Source organism: Vicia villosa, linkage group LG2 (genome assembly GCF_029867415.1).
Source record: "Vicia villosa cultivar HV-30 ecotype Madison, WI linkage group LG2, Vvil1.0, whole genome shotgun sequence".
NCBI lineage: Eukaryota > Viridiplantae > Streptophyta > Magnoliopsida > Fabales > Fabaceae > Vicia > Vicia villosa.
Window position 1 is genome coordinate 216342261 of NC_081181.1, and position 24032 is coordinate 216366292.

Below are 24032 nucleotides of genomic sequence, written 5' to 3' on the forward strand. Positions count from 1 at the left end.
CATCGATTTTGATTCAGCTGTTAAAACTTCTATAATAACTTTCAATTCTTCAAACAAAATTTCACCATCAAGATCAAGAGAATCGTCATGTTTTAAACAAATTTCAAGATGTTTATAACATGCTTTCAAGTCCCTATCAGATAATGATCCAAGTCTTTCAATACTAAACAAGAATCCAAAAAAAATTTCATGTGCTATACTGCTAAAATCTTCTATCAAGTGAGCCAATTGTTTGATCTACAATATATAAGAAATAGTGATTTCAAAAAGATTCTTCAGCAGACTCAAGATTCAGTTGTATGGGTTAAGATGGATTTTCATCAGTGTTGTTTTCTACGAATTTGACATTCAATCTCCATTTCATTCTCAATCTTTTCAGCACTATCCTTAGCATTTACAAATCCATATTCTCTTTTGATATATATAGATGTAAAAAGTATTTTTTTTTATGCCCCTAAAATTATGGGGCGCTGGGCTCCCGCCCCGCGAGCCCGTGCTCAGGGTCACCCCTGGTTTAGATGAGAGTGTAACCACTACTCGTACCTCATGTAAAAAGAGGATTTTTTTTATTAAGGCATATCATTAAATGCTACCATTTTGCAATGTTACTTTTCATTAATTGCTTTCCACCCACTTGTATGAAAATATAGATAAATTAGTAAGTGATTTTCGTTTTATAAAATTTAGTATTTCTTAAAGTTTCTCACTTAGATAAATTAGTAAGTGGATTTTTTTATAAAATTTAATATATATTTCTTAAAGTTTGTAACATTTGTTTGATGTTAATTTGATTCATGTTATCATTATTTTTTATTTATATTTAATTATATTTAACTATGTGATTATCATCTTTGATACATATTCAGTTTGTAAGATTCTGATTTCCCCGGAGTATGTGAATTTCATACATTTAACTTTCATACATTCAACTTTCATACATTCAACTCTCATATGTGTTTGTTCGTCATTTCACCATTTGTAAAATTTTTTTTTTTATCGATAAATTTTATTAATTTAAATGAATAAATATTGATTTGTATTTAATATAAAAACACTATTTAATATAATTTTTTAATAAATTTTTTATATTATTTATTGATTAAAATATATATAAATCTAACTAAATTTATAAAAGACCTATATAATATTTTTGTATGACCCTTATTTTATTTTTAAGTATAATAGTCCATATCAACTTTAATCAATAAAAAGTTGTGTTGAAAAATAATTTTTTTTATGAAAATCTTGATATCCGACTTTGAAAAATATATTTTAATTGAGAGTGTTTCACAACATTCGTCGTTCCATAATTTTGAATTTGAATCATCTCTTTCGATTACCATTTTTACATCTCTCTCCTTACTCTATATCTTAATCTCACACTTGCAGTATCATCACTATCCCATTCATAATTAATGACTAGTAGTAGCATGTATGATGTGACAAGTTGCGTCTTTCCAACTTCAATTTCTCTATTGAAAGTTACATACATATAGAAAGTAAATACATAAACATAACCATCAAAACTCAACATCTATTCCTATCTACTCAACAAGAATGAAAATTACATGTATTTAGTAAAACAAGCACAATCCTTATGTTACATCTTTTCAGGCCCCAAACAGAAAAAACACCTAACATAATCCTATAATATTAATATTAATTAATCAACTAAAACCTAGTATTCTAAAGATAAACAGTAACACACTTTTATTATTTAATTCAAAGTTCAAACAACAAGTACTATGATAGGTTTCAGCATTTATTTCATATAGAATTCATAACCAAAACACCTTATTGGGTAGAACCCTTGTGGGAACAGAAAAAATTGTAAGCACAATAAGCATGATAGTAATGATATAAGAGGTGAATTCTAAAAACTAGTCTTCATTTTTTTTTCTTCACTTTCTGTAAAAATCAGATACAACACTACACATGTAAAGTAGTACTAATATCTTATATTATATGTAAATAAATAATAATGAAAATGAAGTTAACTTAACTTAACAAACATTACTTGAGAAAATACTCAGCAAGTTTTTGTCTGAAAGTGTCTGCATCTTGAATACTATTAATCCAACCGTACTTCTCCATGAATGGGTTGGCCAATGAATGTGGTGGATAGTTATCAATGCAATCGTCCCACACATTCCTATCACCAACATCTCTCATTACCTCCCACAAACAGCTATTGCATTTAAAGCCAGCACCTAAACTTATCATCAACACTCTCTCACCTTTTTTCAGCCTCTTCTTAGCTTCCATATACCCTAGCACATACCATAAGCTACTAGCTGATGTGTTTCCAAATCTATGCAAGGACATTCTTGCTGGCTCCAGATCGTATTCGCTCAGATCTAAGCTCATTCCAATTCCATCGATCACCGCTTTTCCTCCTGTGTGGAGGCAGAAATGATCAACACCGGTTTTGAAATTCAGTGGTGATTTGTTCATTGTTGCACCAGCACCTGCTGCTGACTTAGGGACATGAAACTTTGTTACCTTTTTTATGACTGACATGAGCAGAAACCTGAGTAGTTCTCTAGCTGGTAAGATTTTTGGTGATAATACTCTTAGATTATCGACGAAAGCTCGTGTCGCCGCTTTCGGGAGATCTTTCGCTAGGTAAAAACCGAGGCGGCCTTGTTCGTCTTCCTTTTGGCTACAACAGTTATGCGCGTCGTCTCTTGCACCGTGATGAGTTCGGACTAAGCACTTTAGTTTCAGTATAGCTTTGTGCTTTAAGGATCTTTTGTTCGTGAGGAGAATAGCGCATCCACCGGTGCGAAAGAGACAGTTAGCTAGGATCATTGACCTGTTGTTGCCTGAATACCAGTTTGTGCTAAGAGACTCTGAAGTCAACAAAAGAGCATACTTGTTTTTCTGTGACTTGAAAATGTTTTGAATAATGTCTAATGAGATAAGACTAGCACTACAACCCATACCGGCGAGGTTATAAGCTTTTATGTCCTCTCTCATTTTGTAATGGTTAGTGATTCTTGAAGTTAAAGAAGGAACAGAAGAGAACAAAGATACATTTACCACGAGAACATCGATCTCCGAAGGCGAAATGCCTGATTTGTTTAGAAGCTTTGCAATGCTGTCATGACAGAACTCTTCCATCTCGGAGATTTCGTCATGCAATGTCGGGTTCACAGCTCGGCCTTCGATGAAGTTTCTTGGCGCGTAAGTTTCCTCGCCAATACCTGAGTTGACAATGGCTTTGAGGAAGAACTTGCACTCGTTCAGACCAATATACTCATTGTGTGCTATGATCTTGCCACAGAGATCACTTCCAAGCTTTCTTTCATCACCTGGCTTGTAACATTGGTAGCTTAATATGTAACACTCTTGGTCCCTTCTCTGATCAAGGAACTTCCAGATCAGGAAACACAAGTGCATTATTGTGAAAACATAAAGTACGGAGAGAAACTCCATTAGAGAGAGAGAAGAGAGAAAGTTAGAAAGAGAGAGAAAAAGAGTTTGTGGGTGTGTTTGAGTTACAATGAATTAATTTGGATGAGTGTGTGGAATTAAAATTAACAAGGTTAAGGTACTTTATAAGAAGGGAGTGAGATGTGAGTACTGTGTGGGGGGAGGACTAAGGTGCAAATGTCAACAAAAATGTTATGCCTCAACCCCCAACAAACTTATCTCTTTGAAGATTCCGTGTCAACTTTTATTACAATAAACAAAGCAAAAAAATTAGTCACACTATGGGCATGTGTGTGGAAAGAGTTCCCTGGTCTACCATTCTCTAATTGAGAGTTGGATTTGCTTAAATGCATGTTTAACATTTGTTTAATGATATCCAAACATGTACTTAAGAATAAGTAATCTAAACCATGAATAAGAAAATCAATTGTTAGTACTAATTGTTCTGGACCGGTCAAAGGCCTAATACGCAATAGATTCAAATAATCAACCTAACTAGACAAAGTTCATTCAAAATTATCCAACGTATATAACCAACACGCGTTAGACTTGAGGTAAACTTTGTGATCTCATAATTTCATTCCACTCATTTTAGATTATGTAATTGACTTGAGTGTTGGAGTGCTGACCTTGCAGATGCACCTTGCGCCACCGGATTGAAGATCAACATCACCGCATTTGGAGTCTATCATCACCAATCAAATACAATTCTAATTTTAGTACAGAACAAAGTTCAATATCTGATCGGTGTGCATGTATGGATAACCTCTCGTTAAGAGAGGTTAACCGTCTTAAGAAAATCTCAATGACTTCGGATCATTAGTCTCTGCAAATTACTAACAAGAATATTCTAATTTAATTTACCAATAAATATCACTTGTTAGGCTTCCATGTAGGTGGATAATAAATACTGATGACACAAAAGTGGGAAAATAAATTGTAAATGTGTGAAAATATTAATATTTGTGTTTCTGATAATAGTTGTACTAAATGAGCCAGACATTGCTTTCCAGGCCAGCTAGTTTAAGCTGTAACAGTAGTGGAAGTTGGAATTGAAATTTAAAACAAAAGGTAAAGACACAAAGCTCCATAAATTGTTCACAGCTTACTCAGTATGGTTATTTAACATTTAAGAAAGAAATTGTAGGGTAGACAGAGGAACAGAAGAAAACATGGTAATCTTAAAACCATAACACAGATCTAAATATTATAACTATAACAGCAGAAACAACAATTCGACCATATTTACTGATACATGTACGAAAAACCAACATTAAAATTTTGATAGGTAACAAAAATTCAATATTTAAGAACAGAGTATAACCACCATATGAGATTAAGCTAAAAAAAATACTTAATTGTCTATATTCATAATCATAAGCTAGAATGGGAATGAAATTAATATCATCAAACAGTTGGTGTGCAAAAAAATTGAAACTTTACTTGACCTTCCAATTTGAATGCTCCAATAGTACCTAAATTAGCAATTGTTGGAGAAAGTAGTCTATAATCATATGTTATAACAAAAACAGGAAGATTAATTAAGACATTCATAGGAATTTTAATTATACCATGTGAATATCATTAACTAACATAGAAAAAAGTGGAGTTAGAAACTATACCTAGTAGATTAGCATCAGTTTATGTTAGTTGCCACATTAAGATAAACAAGTTAATGTGTAATTTGGTAGCATTGGGTAAATGTAACATAACATGAAACTTTGTTATTTTATTTATTTATTTATGGGTTATTACCATTTTACCCCTGTCATATAGGTCATTTCTAGTTTACCCCATGTAAAAAAATTTTTTTGAAAAACAACCTTGCCATTTCAAAATACTAACTTTTTAGCCCCTAAAATCAATCCGCTTGCCATTTCAAAATACTAACTTTTTAGCCCCTAAAGTCAATCCGCTTGCCATTTCAAAATACTAACTTTTTAGCCCCTAAAGTCAATCGGCAGGAAAATCTGCAGGTTTCTTGCGGATTTTCTTTCGAATTTTCCTGCGGATTTTGACTTTAGGGACTAAAATGTTAGTATTTTGAAATGGCAAGGTTGTTTTTCAAAAAAAAAAATTTACAGGAGGCAAAATCAGAAATGACCTATATGACAGGAGGGTAAAATGGTATTAACCCTTTATTTATTTAGATATTACATTTGTCCCATTAAATTTATTAAAATAATCTTGACACCTTCTATAATTTTAAAATAAACACTAATTTTCTTTAAATTTTTTATTAAATAGATAAACACTTCCTTTTTTTATTAATATTCTAAGAAAAATAACATTTACCATTGGATTTTACCTACGATTTTTTTTGTTTATGATTAGAATTTTTTTGTTAAAACTAATGAAAATGTCCGTATCATTTTAATAATTTTACAGGAGGAGAATGTAACTTCTTCTTAATTAATTTATTTAAGAAAAAGAAAATGTTTCATGCAATATTTTAAAATCCGCTCTTCAATTAACCTTTTAAGGTCACAAGGTCAAAGAGTTAGTGATGAAACTAAAGAATCACCGGTAGAATCACATGAGTAACTATTATAAAATTGAATGACTCGATAACATAAATCAATCTCAATAATTAAATTATATAAATATTCAATCAATTTTAACCGAATAACTCTATCTCTAAAAAGAAGAAAAAAAACTATTATCTAAAAAAATGTAAAAAGATATTGTATATAAAATAGATTTTGATTTTCAATGTCAATTAATTTTTTCTTATTTTCTTTTGTGATGATAAGATTTATATTTTCTATTTTAACTATTGAAGCTCTTAAAAGAAAGCTCACGAATATATGAAAATTTATTGGTAAATAAAGAATCACCTCCAACAAATAAAGATCGTTTCGATAAACCTTTTGGCCAATTTGTAAGAGTTTTGGTGGACCTGGACCTAACTAAGGAGTTGAGATACAAGGTATTACTAGAAAGGCAAGGTTATGCTTTTTTTGTTGGGCTTGAATATGAAAATATACATGATTTCTGCTCATTGTGTAATACTATTGGTCATAGCTATGAAGCTTGCAAAAGAAGAAAATTGGATGATGGTGCACAGCCTAAAAATGGTAAGAAGAAGAAAGAGACAAAAAAAGTCCATAAACAAGTGGATAACACCACTAGTGATGATTTAGTGCAATCAAAAAAAGGCAACGCAGGTTTAGTCAAGGAACAACATGTTGAAGAACTAACTATTAATCCTAGGGAATCAAACAACATTCAAATGAATGAAAATAATGCACAACATGTAAAGGAGGATGAATTAGTGCTTCAAACTCAAATGAAAAATATGGAAAAGTAGTGTGTCCCTATTAGAATATGTTGATGCTACCCTTGGTGTGCAAGAGGTGGTTCCACCTTACAAGCTTGCTCAAGCTTGCCCTTGCTATGGTTCCACATTATTTGTTAATGCTACTTTTGCTATTAGAAATTTTGCTTGCAAGAGGTCTTGAGTTTCCAAAAATAGAGGTTATTAATTCTCACAAAATGACTCTGAAAAATGTTATCAATTATGTGAGTTGTATTGGGAATGAAATGATAAAGAAAATATATATGTGCTTGAGATTAAACACAAAAATGGATAGAAAAAGTTACTTAGATTCAAGTCAAGAACATTTCATGATTTGAGTCAAATGAGCAAATGGAGTGAAACGAGATCTCATAAAGAAAAGCTATCCATTTTCCCATGATTTGAGTTACCTCGTAAGCTTGATTCGAGTCATGTACAAAGCTTGATTTGAATCAAGTTTGACAGAGCCAAACAAGAAAACGTGAAAAAGTTTATGATTTGAGTCATGTAGAAAGCTGATTCGAATCAAACTGGGCAGTGACTAACAAAAATGCGTGTGATTCAAATGATGTGCAACTTGTGATTCGAGTCACATTATTGCATGATTCGAATCACGTGTAAACTACGATTTGAGTCAAAGACACCAAAAAGTTCATGTTTTCCTCTATTTGATTTTATTCAAGTCAGAAATTGTGAGTGACTGGAGTCACACACAATAAATATCAATTTTTAAAGTTTTTCAAATTGATTTGAGATTTCACTTCCCACATAACTTGAACCAATACCAAATATGGTTCTTGTTCTATTAACTCAAGCAATTGACCTAAAACATCGTGATCAAACTTAAATACAAGACAATTGTATTATGCATGTTAAAAACAAATGGATTCAAAACTCAATTGAAAGATGTGAAATTGATGAGAAGACTCAATGAACAAATATAAACGAAACAAATACTTATAAGACAAATAACAAAACCGTATCCAGGTTCTCCCCCTAAATGTATTTGGATCATGCAACTTCAATTATTAGAGTCAGTAGAATTCTTCCCATTTTTCAAATTAAGAATAGAAACATATACAAAGAAGTTTGAAAAAACTTTAAAAAATATTTTTGGAATCTAAAAGACGTGAGATAGCAACAACGAACCTAATATTCTAGAATTACGAGAAAGAGATTGCATCTCCACACGAACCTTAAGATATTATGCATAAGAGTTATCTTTCTTATAAATTAAATATTATACTTATTTATAAACAATGTGAGACTTAACCACTCACAATTAAACCTAACAATCTCTTCCATAAGTGTGAACTTTCACCTCCTAGCACATGTTCCAACATATTATTCAGCTTCATCCCCCCTCTAAGTCGAACCGATACCACTTGTTGAAAAATGTAGAATAAAAATAATAAAGAAATACAATAAAACAAGAATATAACGTGAAAACTTTAAATTAAAAGAAAAAAATCACAGTCTTTTATAAATAAAAACAAATTAAAAGAATAATATTATGTGAAAATTGTTAATAATAGTGTAATATATTTTATAATGTTTGACAACGACATTCCGAATTCAATACTCTATAGCATCAAAATTGTCTTCACTACTAACTATTGAATCTAAATAAGCACTTGTTAGAGAAAGTAATCCATGATAATATGTTACAATAAAAACAGGAAGATTAATTAACACATTCATAGGAATTCAATTCTACCATGTGAATATAATTCACTAACACATGAAAAGCTAGAGCTAAAGACTAGTACCTAGTAGATTAGCATCAATTGATGTTAGTTGCCACATTAAGATAAACAAGTTTATGTGTATTGTAGCACTGCGTAAATGCAACAGAAAAGTAAACTTTGTTCTTTCTATTTATTTATTCATGAAAAAAGAAATGTTTCGTACAATGTTATAAAAACCAAGGTTATGGAGTCACGGAATCGGTACTTAAAATTTAAGAGTTAGGAATTGAAGAATGATTGATTTGAGTAATATCTAATGATTCAGTATAATAAGGGCCAGTTCAGCTTTTAAAAAATGGATTTTTTCTTTGTATTTTTGAAAATATATTTTCTAAAACTGTTTTTCAAAATATTACAAGTTTTTTTATATTCGTTTTTTCTAAAATGAAACATTAATTTTGACATCTTATAACATAAACATACATAATTGAAGACCAAAACTTAGTCAAAATCATAATTTTTTCAAAAAGTTGTATTTCAAAAATGATTTTTATGAAAATCTATTTGAAATAGCTTCAAAATTAAGTGATTTTTTGAAATTTTGATATCCAAATTTTTTCCCCATAAATTGATGAAATACTTTAAATCACATTTTAAGAATAACTATTCAAACAAAATTTTCATTTGAAGCTTTTATAAAAAGTTTTTTTGTAAAAAATTTTTCACAAAATTTGGTAATACTATAAAAATCATTTTTAAAAAAAGCCAAAACAAACGGGCCCTAAGTAGGTTTCAGTAATAAAGTTATATAAATATTGAATCGAATTAATAGAATGATCTAATAATCTAAAAAATTGAATTTTTATTTCTATTAAAAATAAAATTAATTTTCATTTTTCAATGGAGACATACATGTTTGACCGAAGATATATATTTTCTACTACTTATGAGGCCACGGTCTGGACCGAATCCTGGATGGAAAGACATCTATATAAGTCAGCCAAGGACTACCTTTTAGATAGTGTCCGAGTACCCTCGTCAATTGGCAATATGTAGCCGGGTACATGTGAGGGTCGCATACTAAAGGCATGGGAGGGGTCACGACACAGCCCAGGTATAACGCCTGGATGTTACGTGCTACTCGGCCATTATTGATACTTAAATATGCCATTCATGGTTTGATAATAAACACGCAGGAAACGTCTGTAACGAGGGGAAGTCCAAAAGACACCTCTTTAATGAGGTTCTAAGGACCAAATCAAAGAGGCTACCACCAGAGGGATAAGCAAGACACTCATTCTTAGAACAAAGTGTAAAGTACACTGCTTCCAAATCCCCTAAGTCAATCACAACATCATTGTGTTCCATAACTTCCCTTACCTTTAAGGGCAAGCTCCACCTATACTAACAAAAAAGTAGAGAGTGTGTGGTACCCTTATACCAGTAGAAGTTACCAGATGCCTTTGTAGTTTTAAGGCCGTTTAGGGCAGCGAGAGATCTTGTTTGGTGGTGTTTGCGAAGAAGAGAGAGAAAACTCACGTGAGGTGAGAACCTTTATAGATTTTGGGGGTATTTCGTGTGTATTACGACCTGTCTTCCTCAACCGTTAACATATTTATAAGGGCTTTGAGCCTGAATTTAAGGTTTTCTTGGGAATGATAACCGCCCAATTAGTCGGCGGTGGATCGTTTAATCTATATTTCCTAGGGAGACATGGGTTAGCCTACTGACATAGACTTCTCTCTAACCGAGAAACGTCTTTTCACATGTTTCCTACGGTTGGGAATGTAGGGAACACTTAGGACGAGATGGCCCCTAGCTACAGGCGGGAGACGACACTCGCCTCACATGGGCGGTTTTCATCCTCTTGCCCTGACACTATTATAAAAAACACATCTAACGTCGGATGCGAAATGCGTTTGACCTCGGCTACTGAAGCGAGGTGGCGAAGGGCGTCATGAAATGCCACCCCTTATCACCTCGATTATTAAAATGCTGAGGAGTAAACTTAACGGCATGTGGGTTTGATTTCCAACATCAGCATTTTTCTTATTTTTAGATCTGGATGGCGCACCCAATATTAACACTTGGTGTTTTGAATAACCAAGGTAATTACTCAATATTCTTAACAAAGAGAGAACAACAATAATTGAGAACAACAACAACAAGAATAACATCAATGACCCAATTTCATTAGGAACCAAACAACCTACAATCTACATATCATTGCATCAAATTATGCGTAAAACGTGTTAGGGACCAATTTTTGTATATAATTGTGGATAATTTTTTGGTTCTTAACAACTCAAACTCTAGTATTTATTCAAGATTACATGAAAATTAGCTTAAATATAGTAAGTTTGTATTTTAGTATGTTAATATGTGAGTATCTAACTTTTGTGCTTAAATTTGTAGAATTCATGACCTTTGGCATTAATTGGAACTTGGATGAAGCTTTAAAAGAGGCTTTGGATAAAATGAAAAGTCAGAAAAATGAAAAAATTTACTGTCAAGCTCGCTTAGCGCAAATTCCCGCGCGCTATGGCTCTTTTTGTACCCCTTGGCAGTAACTTTGACCTCTTGGGCTCGCTTAGTGAGCTTCATCTCGCTTAGTGCACTCCAGTGAGTTAAATTTCTTTTTTCTCGCGTGTTCGCTTAGAGAGTTGTGTCTCGCTTAGCGAGATTACACTTTCTAAACTTGTATAAAGCACTTTTAGATATTTTGTGAGAATCCAATCCATTTTCCTCTACTCTAAACCGACCTAGCTCATAGAAATTCTGTTCTCATCCATTTCTTACTCAAAAACAAAGATTAAAAGCTTGAATCTTTGATCCATTGAAGATTGATGCCCGTTAATCTTTGTACCTTACTTCTTGTGCAAGCTATCATGATGATGGGTAGCTAAATCCTCTTTTGTATCAAGACAAGATGTAATCTTCCTTTCTTTTGTATGTTTTTCTTTTGATTATTGTGTATGAACAAGTTATTAATCAATATATATGGTAATGTTTGCTTTCTTGGATAGCTATGGTTTAAATGTTTGTGAAATACAACTTTTGTATCTTGACCTAACTTTATCATCTATCAAAGACTAAGTCTAGACATGGAATTAGTGATTGATAGTCACTTTGTATCGATTTATAAATGTTATTTGTGTTGTTTGATCGATTGAGAAGTCGTTGGTTAAACAATACGGTAAAACATGCTATACTGTTTTGGACACGGACGGTATAGACCAACGATACGTGATAATATTGATTAGTAATGAGTTCATATGCATGATTATTGGGAGACACACAAATTAGGTTGATGAAATCAAGTCTTGATACGTTTGTACATCCTTAAAACTTTCTGAATTTACTCTTTGCTACTAAAAACTTGTGAATGAACTTTGATAAGACCAACCCTAAAGATAACTCTAACTCACGACATTATAAACTGTAGAACAACGATAATATCTCATCAATCCATATGGAAACGATAATTAAAAAGTACTCCAAAATACTATCAACAAAAAAGGAGTGGAAGAAATATTAAAGAAGGGAAAAATAAATTTGAAATGACAAAGATATGTAATCATTCAACAGCTCGAGGTAGCTAGTCAACCAAAAGATCTTTCCAACTTCCAAGATAAGAAAACGTGGGAATTAAAGAAGCAATAATTAGAAGAAAACTTGACATGCGTGAAATCTTTTGGCTTTTAGACTTTCAAAGATCAGAGAAGAGGAAGAATCAGAAGAATCAATATAAAAGCGAAAGAACTTCATCCAAAAAAAACAGAAGAGGAAGAATCACAATGAGTACGTCTGTTGAAATTTTATCCAAAGAGATCAAAGAAGAGGAAGAACCAAAACAGAAAATGAGTACTTCATCCAATATTGAGAGAACAGAAGTTGTTGTGGCTGTAGAGGTCCAAGTCATTGAAAGAGACCTTGTTACCGAATCTTTGAGACCCAGGAGAGCTCTCAGGAAGAGGAGATCAAGAATAAGAAAGGCGAAAGGGCCAGTCATCTTCGATTCTGATGATGTTGATGAAGCAGGTTATACTTGTCAAACTTTCTCTTAGCCAGAGGATTTAAATATAATTAATAAAAAACTGACATTTTTGTAATTTTATTTAATAAAAATTTTATTCTATAATTTCATATTTGTCAGCTTAAGGTTACAACTAATTTAGGACTTTCATTTTATAATTTTATACACACTAATCTATCAGCAGCATTGAAAACTGAAAAGAATACTTATTTTAGAATCAATAATTTTTATAAATATAAAAATTATTTTGAAATAAAGGTAAAAATAATTTAAAAAATAAATACTCTAAGATTTATTTCTTTTACTCATAAATAAGGACAAGACATTTTCTTAAACAATAAATAATAGAATTGCAAAGGAGTACATCTCTAAAATAAATTTGGTCAATCCTCCATAAGTGAGTTTGTTAGGTGTTGCATTCAGTGGGGAATTTAGTCTTGGCTTCTAAGTTCTGACTTCATATATAAAGTCAATTTGAAAATGATGCTGGTAACAATATCTGTCTCTGGTTTTGGATTTGAAGAATTAGTCATACAAATATTGCGATATCATTGTCTTAGTCAACATCAGTGCTCAACTAATTCTATTAATACTTAATTAATACCCCATCAGTTTCTTTATACTTATCTTTTCGTGAAATATTATGTTTTTTTAAATAAATACATGTCATTTTCAAACTTACAACAATTATTCTTATTATTTTGGGCTGTTTGTTTAATTGTTTCTGTTTTCTAAAATGATTTGTATAGTGTAATGTTTTATTTTTTTTCAAAAAACTTATAAAAAAATCAAATAAAAAAGTTGATGACATATCTATTTAAAATGTTAGGAATTAATATTTTAAAAATCACACTCATCAATAAATCGAAGAGAATATTGAATCACTAATTCACTAGACGAACCACTGGATCATTGGTCAAACCGCATGACCGAATCTAAACCAAATAACTCCGTTGAATAAAACAATCTCTATAACAAAATTATATAGTTATTAAACTGTTTGAACCGGATGACTTGACCTCTAAAAAAATCACAATACCTACAAATTTTTTAAATTTCAAAATATCATAATTTGACAAGTTAATTCTTTAAATTCAAGTTCTAAAAATAGTCATTTCAAAACAAAATAGTACAAAATACAAATTTAAATAAATTTTGAACAAAGTCTATTTTAGGGGTGTTCAAAATCAATCCGACCCAATAGAAAACCGTACAATCGAATCAAACCAAATCGAAGCCGCAAAAAATCGTATTTGATTCAGATGTGTTTGGGTCATTTTCTAACAGAACCGCACGGTTTGATTTGCGGCTTGTATTTTGCAAACCAAACCAAACTCCATTATGTTACAAAATCTTACTAACTAATATAGATTTTTTTTATATTTTTTTAGAGAAACAACTAATATTATGTGCATATTTTATCATATTCTTTTTGTATGATATTTATTTTAATTTATATATTATCAAAAAATAAATTGTTATTCATTTACAAATACTATTTTGACAAAATATATTTTATCGTATTCTTTGTATAATATTTATTTACGAATGCAATTTCTTGTATATTATTCTTTAGACCTAAAATAAAATTGTAAGATGCATTTTTATGTATCAAATAATTTTTTTGACAATTATAATCTTTTTTAGGGTAATATATGAATGATTAAACACAAAATTATATTTTCCTCTATATGTGTATGTATGACTCAATAACTTTTTTTATAAAAAATCGACCAAACCAAACCAACTCAAATCGCATTAGTTTGGTTTAGTTTGTTTCGGTTTTATTTTTGAAAGTCAACTGAACCGCACGTTTTTTCTCTCGCGGTTTGTCTAATAAATATAATTTTAAGCAGAAAAATTGTTTCAAATAAGATTTGAAACAAAGCTTATTTATATTTTAATTTTGTGTGAATGCCCATTTTGGTTCCTCACAAAAACTACAAACTCCAAATTGATCCTCCACAAATAAAAGGACTCGATTTAATCCCTTAGAAAATTTAACCGGGTCATATTAGTTCTTCTGTTAATATTTTTGTCAAATCGGATTTTTCTTACTTTTAAGCCGTGACTGGACTGCTTGTATTTTTTTTCATTTTTTAAATAATAAATTTCTTTTTATTTTTCAATTTATTTTTAAACAATTTAGATTTAAAAATATCAAAAAAATCCGGCTAACAAGGCTGAAGATTTAAAGTGTTAAAGATTGTCATTGCTGAGACGATTTATGGCTTATGGCGCTATAGGAATTACTTGATTTGTGGACAGCACACTCATAGAATTACACCAATAGATACTAGTGAAGAGATTATAGAGAATGTGATGTATAGAGGCTCAGAATCAGCCAAGCTAAGGAAACATATAGCTTTTTTGATGCTCTAAGTTGCTTGTAGTCTTTTTGGAGGGTTGGATCATTGATCACCTTTGTAAATGATAGTTTTTTTTTTAAATTTATAATATATTCTTTGATTAAAAAAATCAAAAAAATCAAAAATTAGTTCTAAAAAAGAATTGAACTCGAGCAGTGGCGGAGCCAGAAAAATTATAAAGCCTGGGCAAAAATGTAAAGACGGCAAATTCATATTGTATATAATATATAAATAATCATCAATCAAAATAAAAGAGAATCGTCATTTTGTCAACAAAATTATAGTTTAAAATAAAAGAGATAAAACATAAACTTACAATAAAGCCTGGGCAAAAATGTAAAGACGGCAAATTCATATTGTATATAATATATAAATAATCATCAATCAAAATAAAAGAGAATCGTCATTTTGTCAACAAAATTATAGTTTAAAATAAAAGAGATAAAACATAAACTTACAATAACGAGTTAAATAAAATCACGAGGCAAATGTCATTTCCAAGACTTCTTTGAGGTGAATGTTCGAATAATATCAACATCATCAAGTGACTTGAATATCTCCCGCTCGGTGTAACATACCATCAAGTCATTAAACCACACATCGTTGATCTTATTGCGCAATTTAGACTTGATAATCTTCATTGCTGAGAAAGCTCTTTCAACGGATGTTGTAGACACCGGCAATATCAAAGCTAACTCAATAAGTTTGTAAACCAACGGAAATACCAAATGTTTCTCAGTTTGAACCATCTTCATAGCCAAACTTTAAACATCTTCACAAGTGGAAAATGAAGCATTTCTTTTCACTTGAAGAACATAAGTCTCAAGTTGATCCTTTATTGTTTCACGGTCATCATCAGAAAAGTCTGCATGATAAATATCAGCAAGGCGAGCAAGCTTATCAACATCAAACTTAGAGAAAGAGTTATTGGGGCCAAGACATGAGAAACAATCAAGGATAATGTTACTTCCTTCACTAAAGTGGTGATCCATCTCCACACATATTTTGTCAATAGCAACATAAAACATCTCTGCACGGTAATGATAAAGATTAGTTATAGTCCTCCCTTCTACCCTTGAACGACCCCGAACCGGTATTTCGTCATCCATATTTAGAACTGGAATACCTCTAGCAACACAAAATTCTTGGACATCGGAAAATAAACTATCCCAACCGCTATCTCTCATTGTGGCCAACCGAGCTTTGACATCATCAACTAATTCCACGGCAATCACAATATTAAGATCTTTTCTTCGCAAGACATTTGAAAGTTTGTTTGTGATACCAAACAACTTTAGCATTAACTTCAAAATAAAAGCAAATTTAAAGTTCTCCATTTTTTCTATTAAACCCACTGCTTGAGATGGTCCACGTTCATCTTCATCAACCATACTGAGCACATTTAACACTGAGGACCACATTTGATCCAAACGAAGTAATGTAGTATGATGTGAACCCCATCTAGTATCTTCGGGTCTGGTGAGACTATATGATTGGTGCAAGCACCTTCCTCTAGATATCTCACCGCTCTCAAGTTTATTTAAAATATATTGGTGTTGTGCCTCAGTCAAAGCATCCCTCATCTTACAAGATTAGGGATGGCAATGGATACCCATGGGTACGGATACTAGTCTTCCGCTATCCATCCGTTTAATAAAAATGATATCCATATCCGCTCCATACCCGTGTGGATATCTGTCGGGTGGGTATCCGTGATATTTTAAATATCCGCCGGTATTTATGGATACCCATGGATACTTTTTTTGTTGAAATTTACTAATTTTTTATGTATTGAATAGAAAATTTATCTTTTTATTAATAGAAAATTATGTGTTATACATTTACTATATTAAATTCAAAAGCATCTTATAAAGAATATTGATGTAGAATGTGAGAAAATGTTAAAAGAATATTTAAGTATACTAATTGATATTAAAAAGATATTCAAGTATACTAATTTTAAAATGATATTTAAGTAATTTTAATCACTATTAACGGACATGGATACTCACGGATATGGATATCATCAAATCCGTATCCGTACCCGTAAGTAAACGGATAACTAAATATCCGTTTATAATACCCGTGGATACCCGTTAAGCTATCCAACCTGTGCCCGTGACAGATTTTATCCGCGGATACCCGCGGGTATGGGTTTTTTTTTCCATCCCTATACAAGATGCACTTGTTGTGGTCACAATCAAGGAGATGTACTCAAAGAAATCATAAATAGATGAGCAACTACTGGCAACAGACACAACAACCAATTGCAAACGGTGAGCATAACAATGAACATAGAAAGCATAAGGGTTTTCATCTAGAATCTTTCTTTGCAAACCATTAAATTCACCTCTCATATTTGAAGCTCCATCATATCCTTGCCCTCGTATCCTTAAAATAGATAATGTGTACTTATCGAGAATACCATAAAGAGCATCCTTTAATGAATCAGATGTAGTATCTTTGACATGATGTAGAGCAATAAATTGTTCCACAACACTCCCTTTGTCATTCAAAAACATAAAACAAATTCAACAATTTTACTTGGCAGCATAGAGAATAATTGGTAATGAAAATTGGAAATTAGAAAATACAACTACTAACCTCAACATCACCGCCATTTGCTCTTTGATAGATAGATCATGTGACTCATCAATAAGCACGGAGAATTGATTATCACCAAGCTCTTCCATAATCACCTTGGTAACTTCATGTGCACAACACATTGCAAGCTCCTTTTGAATGTCACCGGAAGTCATTGTGCAATTTTTTTCACCACGGTCAAAAGCATCCCTCACTTGCTCGTTCGAAGATTTTACCCAATCTACCATCTCTCTAAAATTGCCCTTATTTAGAGAAGTAGAGGATTCATCATGGCCCCGAAAAGCCAGGCCTTGTGCCATGAGATATCTTGAACAATCTAGAGAACAAGTCAAACGAATCTTATACAATTCTTCTGATTCCTTGGTTGCTTTAGCAAACTTACTTGCCACACTTTGTCTTTGATTATTCTAATCATCATAGTTCTTGACACATGAGTTGTGCAAACTATTATGACTACCAACATGATCTTTAAAGCTTTTAGACGCATGCTTCCAATCTCTATATCCGCTTTTAGTGAAGACTTCAAAATCAAAGTGTTCGGCCCTCCCAGGTTGCTTAAAGAGAAAGCAATAAAAATAATAAGTTGCATCCTTGATCTCACTGTATTCTAACCATGTATAACTCTTATACCATGATTTACTAAATGCCCTTTTAACACTTCCAAATGGAGTACGAGGAAAGCTTGACAAATCTGGTTGCATTGGACCCTTCAATATATATGCCCTCCTCACTTGGTCTTGAATATCCGGAGCATACTCATTAATTTGTTTTCTACAACCCGGATCACGCACAATCTCATTTTTGGTTAAACTCATTAACCAAATTAGACAGTGATTCTGTTGTGAATTCAATGCCAAGAACAAAGTATAAAACAAGGAAGAATAAAGGACAAGGAAGAATAAAGGACAAGGAAGAAGAGGAACACAAGAATTGGTTATAACTGCTATTCTTTCACTTTCTCTTAAAACAAGATTACAAGTTTACAAGAATAACAAATAACCTCTCTCACCCTAAATTAGGATTTGCAGCTTAGCAATGATGAGAGACTAGTATGCTATTTATAATAAAACCTAACATACTAACTAATGGGCTTTTTCAGCAAGGCCCATTACACAAGCCAACTTAATAAACAAGCTAACTTAACAAATTAGGGTTTAAACTCTAAAACCTAATTTAACATGCTAACAACCCTAGCATCTTCGACATCTGCATGCTAGACCCATCTTCGACTACAACATGCACACTTCGACACCAGCATGTGAACAATCCTTCGACTTCATGCTTAACTCTGTCGAACTGTCGAACCAAGAAGCTACCCTTCGACAATACTAGAGTTCGATCCAATATCTCACAAATCTCCACCTTGGACCTAACTCTACAACGTCAAGGAACAAACTAGCTTTCTTTATGCAGCTTTATCAACTGCATACAGTGGAAAAACTTGCAACTCGGCAATGTCTTGGTGATCATATCAGCAGCATTGTCTTTAGTCGAAACCTTCAGCACTTGGACTTCTCCACGCTCGATTACTCCTCTGACGAAATGCAACCTCACATCAATGTGCTTAGTTCGCTCATGATAGGCTGAATTCTTCGACAGGTGTATTGCACTTTGACTATCACATTTAACAGTGATACCTCGACCTTGAAGTTTCAGCTCCTTCGCAAAACCTTCAAGCCACAATGCTTCTTTCACAGCTTCAGTTAAAGCAATATATTCCGCTTCAGTGGTTGATAGAGCAACAACCTTCTGAAGTGTTGCTTTCCAACTAATTGCAGTGCCAAACATAGTGAAAACATATCCAGAAATAGATTTTCTGGAATCCATACAACCTGCATAATCAGAGTCGACATATCCTTCTATTACTGCTTTACTATCTTCACCCAAGGCTCCACCATAAATTAGGACTCTATTCAGAGACCCATTTATGTACCTTAAAATCCACTTCAATGCTTGCCAGTGAGCCTTTCCAGGATTCGCCATGTACCTGCTTACAAGACTTACTGTGTATGCTATGTCGGGTCTAGTACAGACCATAGCATACATCAAAGAACCAACTATATTAGCATATGGGATGCTATTCATATAGGCTCTTTCGACATCAGTACTGGGACACTGATCAATACTCAGCTTGAATTGAGGGTTTGTTGGAGTCACAACTGGCTTCGAATTCGACATACCAAACTTTTCAAGAATCTTCCGTAGATATTCCTCTTGAGATAGGCATAACTTCGACTTCTTTCTATCTCTTCGAATGTCAATTCCAAGAATCCTGGAAGCAGCTCCCAGATCCTTCATATCGAACTCCTTATTAAGTTCAGCCTTCACCCTCATCACATCTTCGACACTGTTGCTTGCTATGAGAATATCATCCACATAAAGTAACAAAATAACAAATGAATTACCAGGTCGAAATCTGAAGTAAACGCAGTGGTCGAACTGACTTCTAATGAAACTTATGCGTGCCATGAACTTGTCGAATCTCCTATTCCACTGTCGAGGAGATTGTTTCAGCCCATACAAAGATCTCTTTAACTTGCACACATAATCTTCCTTCCCCTTTTCGACATACCCTTCAGGTTGCCTCATCAGGATCGTTTCATCTAGATCACCATACAAGAACACGGTCTTCACATCCATCTGTTCCAGTTCAAGATCGAACTGTGCCACCATGGCAAGCAACATTCGAATGGACCTATGCTTCACAACAGGAGAAAACACATCATTGAAGTCGACACCTTCTTTCTGAGTGAAACCCCTTGCAACTAACCTTGCCTTGTATCTTTTCGACGTCACTCCTTCAATTCCTTCCTTAACTTTGAAAATCCATTTACAGCTGACTAACCTTGCCCCAACAGGTTTCTTGATCAGTTCCCAAGTATGATTATCATGAAGAGATTTCATCTCATCATCCATGGCCTTCAGCCATTCAGTCTTATTTCGACTCCTCATAACTTCCTTATAGTCTCTAGGTTCTTCGTCTAGAACCTCACTTGCAGAGATTAAGGCATAAGCTATAAGATCTGCATATCCAAGTCTCTGAGGTGGCTTGATGACTCTTCTCGACCTATCTCTCGACAATAGGTAGTCATCGTCAGTTTCCTCAACTTCGGCATCTTCTGCTTCTTCTTCGATTTCATCTGGGATATGCAATTCAGCATCAACATGCTCCACCTCAACAGGAATCTCTACCTGTTCCAGCTCTTCGTCAGATGTTTCTGTACTTCGACCAACATCATCAGTTTTCTTAAAAGCCATTTCAGCTTCATTGAAAACTACATCTCGACTGGTGATACACCTCCTGTGACCTGGCTCTAGGCACCATAGCCTATAAGCTTTGACTCCTTCAGGGTATCCCATGAACATGCATTTCAGAGGTCTAGGTTCGACCTTGTCTTGCCTAATGTGAGCATAGGCTACGCAGCCAAATACTCTCAGTTTGTCGAGATCTGGTGGATGTCCCGACCAAACTTCTTCAGGTGTCTTCATATCTAACGCTGTCGAAGGACATCTGTTTATCAGATATGTTGCTGTCGAAACAGCCTCAGCCCAGAACACCTTCTTTAACCCCGCACTAGTCAACATGCATCTGACTCTCTCCAAAATAGTTCGATTAAATCTTTCAGCCAAACCATTTTGTTGTGGAGTACCTGCAGTAGTTCTGTGCCTTGCAATACCAAAGGCAGCACAAAAACTGTCGAATGCCTCATTGCAAAATTCAAGGCCATTGTCGGTTCTCAACCTCTTGACCTTCCTGCTAGTCTGATTTTCAACCAGAGTCTTCCAACTTTTGAAATTCTCAAAAGTTTCATCCTTAGTCTTCTGGATGAATACCCATAATTTTCTGGAATAATCATCTACTATGGATAGAAAATACCTTGCTCCTGAATGTGATGCACACCTTGCAGGCCCCCAAAGATCAGCATGGATGTAATCAAGGGATCCATGTGTTCTTTGTTTGCCTTTGTTGAACTTCACTCTGCAAGATTTTCCAAGTACACAGGGTTCACAAAACTTCAGCTTTTCGACTTTGTCTCCACCAAGCAGATTTTGTTTCCCTAATTCGACCAGACCCCTTTCACTGACATGGCCCAATCTCATGTGCCAGATTTCTGTCTTCGACAAAGGTTTCGTGGATACAACATTTGTCGAACCACTTACAACTTCAGCCTCAAGGGTATACAAGCCTTGTTTCTTCACGCCTCTCAAAACTTCCTTCGAACCCCTCATGACTCTTAGGATACTTTTCTCTCCTTGGAAAACATATCCTTTCTTGTCGAATTCACCAAGAGAAAGCAGATTTCTCTTCAAATCAGGAACATACCTGACTTCAGTCAACAACCTTATTGACTCATCATGGAGCTTGAATCTCACAGATCCAACACTTGCAATCTTGCAAGCCTTGTTGTTTCCCAGCAATACTGATCCACCATCTTGATCACATAATTCCTCGAACAAGTCTTTGTTTGGAGTCATGTGCCAAGTGCAACCTGAATCCATAATCCACTCCTTCTTAGAGTCACTGCTTGAAACCACAAGAACATCAGATGATTCGAAATCATCTTGAACAATGGCAGCGTTGCCATTATCCTTACCTCCATGATATTTCAAGCGTTCAGGGCACACCTTTCTTGTGTGACCCTCCTTCTTACAATGGTAGCATCGAATGCCAGATGCTTCGCCACTGTAAGTCTTCGACTGGCTTTTGCCTTTCTTCTTGTCGAACTTACCATCCTTTCGTAAGAGTTTTCCTTTAACGGCCAAACCTTCGCCAACAATCGAAGGTTTATGCTCCTTTCGTTCATTCAAGTCCTTAGAGTACAAGGCTGATTGAACTTCTTCAAACGTCAGGGACTCCCTTCCATACAAGAGAGTTTCTTTGAAGTGAGCATGTGATCGAGGTAAAGAACACAATAGTAACAGCGCTTGATCTTCATCATCGATCTTCACATCAATATTTTCAAGATCAAGAATCAGCTTGTTGAACATATCCAACTGCTCAGCCAATACTTTGTCTTCAACCATCTTGAATGAATACAAAGCCTGCTTCAGGTAGAGTCGATTTACCAGCGATTTGGTCATATACAAACTTTCAAGTTTCGCCCATAACCCTGATGCCGTCGTCTCCTTTGATACCTGTCGTAGAACCTTATCACCAAGGCTCAACAGAATTGCGCTGTGTGCTTTCTCGATCATAGTTGTCTTCTCCACTGCCGTTAATGCAGCATTCATGGCTGCCTCTCCCTTCAACGCTTCCAAACAACCCTGCTGAACCAGTAGGGCTTTCATCTTCAAGCGCCACAGACCGAAATCATTCACTCCAGTGAACTTTTCAATCTCATATTTTGTTGAAGGCATCTTCTCCACGCTCACCGCACCAATTTGTTGTGAATTCAATGCCAAGAACAAAGTATAAAACAAGGAAGAATAAAGGACAAGGAAGAAGAGGAACACAAGAATTGGTTATAACTGCTATTCTTTCACTTTCTCTTAAAACAAGATTACAAGTTTACAAGAATAACAAATAACCTCTCTCACCCTAAATTAGGATTTGCAGCTTAGCAATGATGAGAGACTAGTATGCTATTTATAATAAAACCTAACATACTAACTAATGGGCTTTTTCAGCAAGGCCCATTACACAAGCCAACTTAATAAACAAGCTAACTTAACAAATTAGGGTTTAAACACTAAAACCTAATTTAACATGCTAACAAACCTAGCATCTTCGACATCTGCATGCTAGACCCATCTTCGACTACAGCATGCACACTTCGACACCAGCATGTGAACAATCCTTCGACTTCATGCTTAACTCTGTCGAACTGTCGAACCAAGAAGCTACCCTTCGACAATACTAGAGTGCGATCCAATATCTCACAGATTCTAATTCGGCTTCCGGTTGCACAACATTCACATTCTCAATACTTGCTCTATCAACTAAAAATCTCCTCATCTCTGAAATTAAACGATCTTAAGTTAATACTAAATTAACAATTAATAATCATAAGAACCAAAATTGCTTGATAAGTGACAATTTTTAATAATAAAAAAAAACAAAAAACAATTTTTTTTGAAATAGCTAAAGAAAATTTATTAATAAAGAAGAGAATTCTAAACAAGAGAATTCTAAACCACTAATACAAGATAAATTAAACAACCTACAACAATATTCTAAAAAACAAAAAGCAAGTAGTAAATTGCAACCTGCAGCAACATTCTAAAAAATAAAAAGTCAAGTAGTAAATTGCTTGACAGGTTAATGACAGCAAACAAGTAAAAAACAAGTGGCTCCCCCTTAAGTTTTAATCTTAAAAAATCAAAACAAGTATATTAATAAAGAATGAAAGTATATTAATAAAGAATGAAAGAAAGAAACAACAACAGGTTTTTTGTTTTGTCTTCTTTCTTCCTTCCAAACTCTCTCTCTCTCTCTCTCTCTCTCTCTCTCTCTCTCTCTCTCTCTCTCTCTCTCTCTCGTCCTTCCTTTCCTAGTTTCCTGTGTTTTCTTCTTTCACTTTTTCCAATCAAAACAACATCTTTTCCTCACCAATTTTTTCATCAAATCAACAACAACATAAATCAAATATGAAACCACAAGC

The 24032-nt window shown here is 33.7% G+C and overlaps 4 protein-coding genes across 4 annotated transcripts; all 4 read right to left on the reverse strand.

Moving 5' to 3' along the window:
- Positions 1–1842: 1842 nt before the first annotated feature.
- On the reverse strand, positions 1843–3836 carry LOC131648239 (3-ketoacyl-CoA synthase 3-like). The gene has a single exon (XM_058918013.1). It carries the CDS (start codon positions 3436–3438, stop codon positions 2014–2016), a length of 1425 nt encoding a protein of 474 aa, XP_058773996.1. The 5' UTR covers positions 3439–3836; the 3' UTR covers positions 1843–2013.
- An 11754-nt stretch (positions 3837–15590) lies between these two features.
- Positions 15591–16409, reverse strand: LOC131651324 (uncharacterized). The gene has a single exon (XM_058920988.1). It carries the CDS (start codon positions 16407–16409, stop codon positions 15591–15593), a length of 819 nt encoding a protein of 272 aa, XP_058776971.1.
- A 513-nt stretch (positions 16410–16922) lies between these two features.
- On the reverse strand, positions 16923–17729 carry LOC131651325 (uncharacterized). The gene is made up of 2 exons (XM_058920989.1): positions 17431–17729; positions 16923–17325 (listed from the first exon to the last, which is right to left on the reverse strand). The coding sequence occupies exons 1-2, from the start codon at positions 17727–17729 to the stop codon at positions 16923–16925; spliced, it is 702 nt and encodes a 233-aa protein (XP_058776972.1).
- A 108-nt stretch (positions 17730–17837) lies between these two features.
- On the reverse strand, positions 17838–18245 carry LOC131651326 (uncharacterized). Its single transcript, XM_058920991.1, has one exon. The coding sequence runs from the start codon at positions 18243–18245 to the stop codon at positions 17838–17840; it is 408 nt and encodes a 135-aa protein (XP_058776974.1).
- Between the last annotated feature and the right edge of the window lie 5787 nt (positions 18246–24032).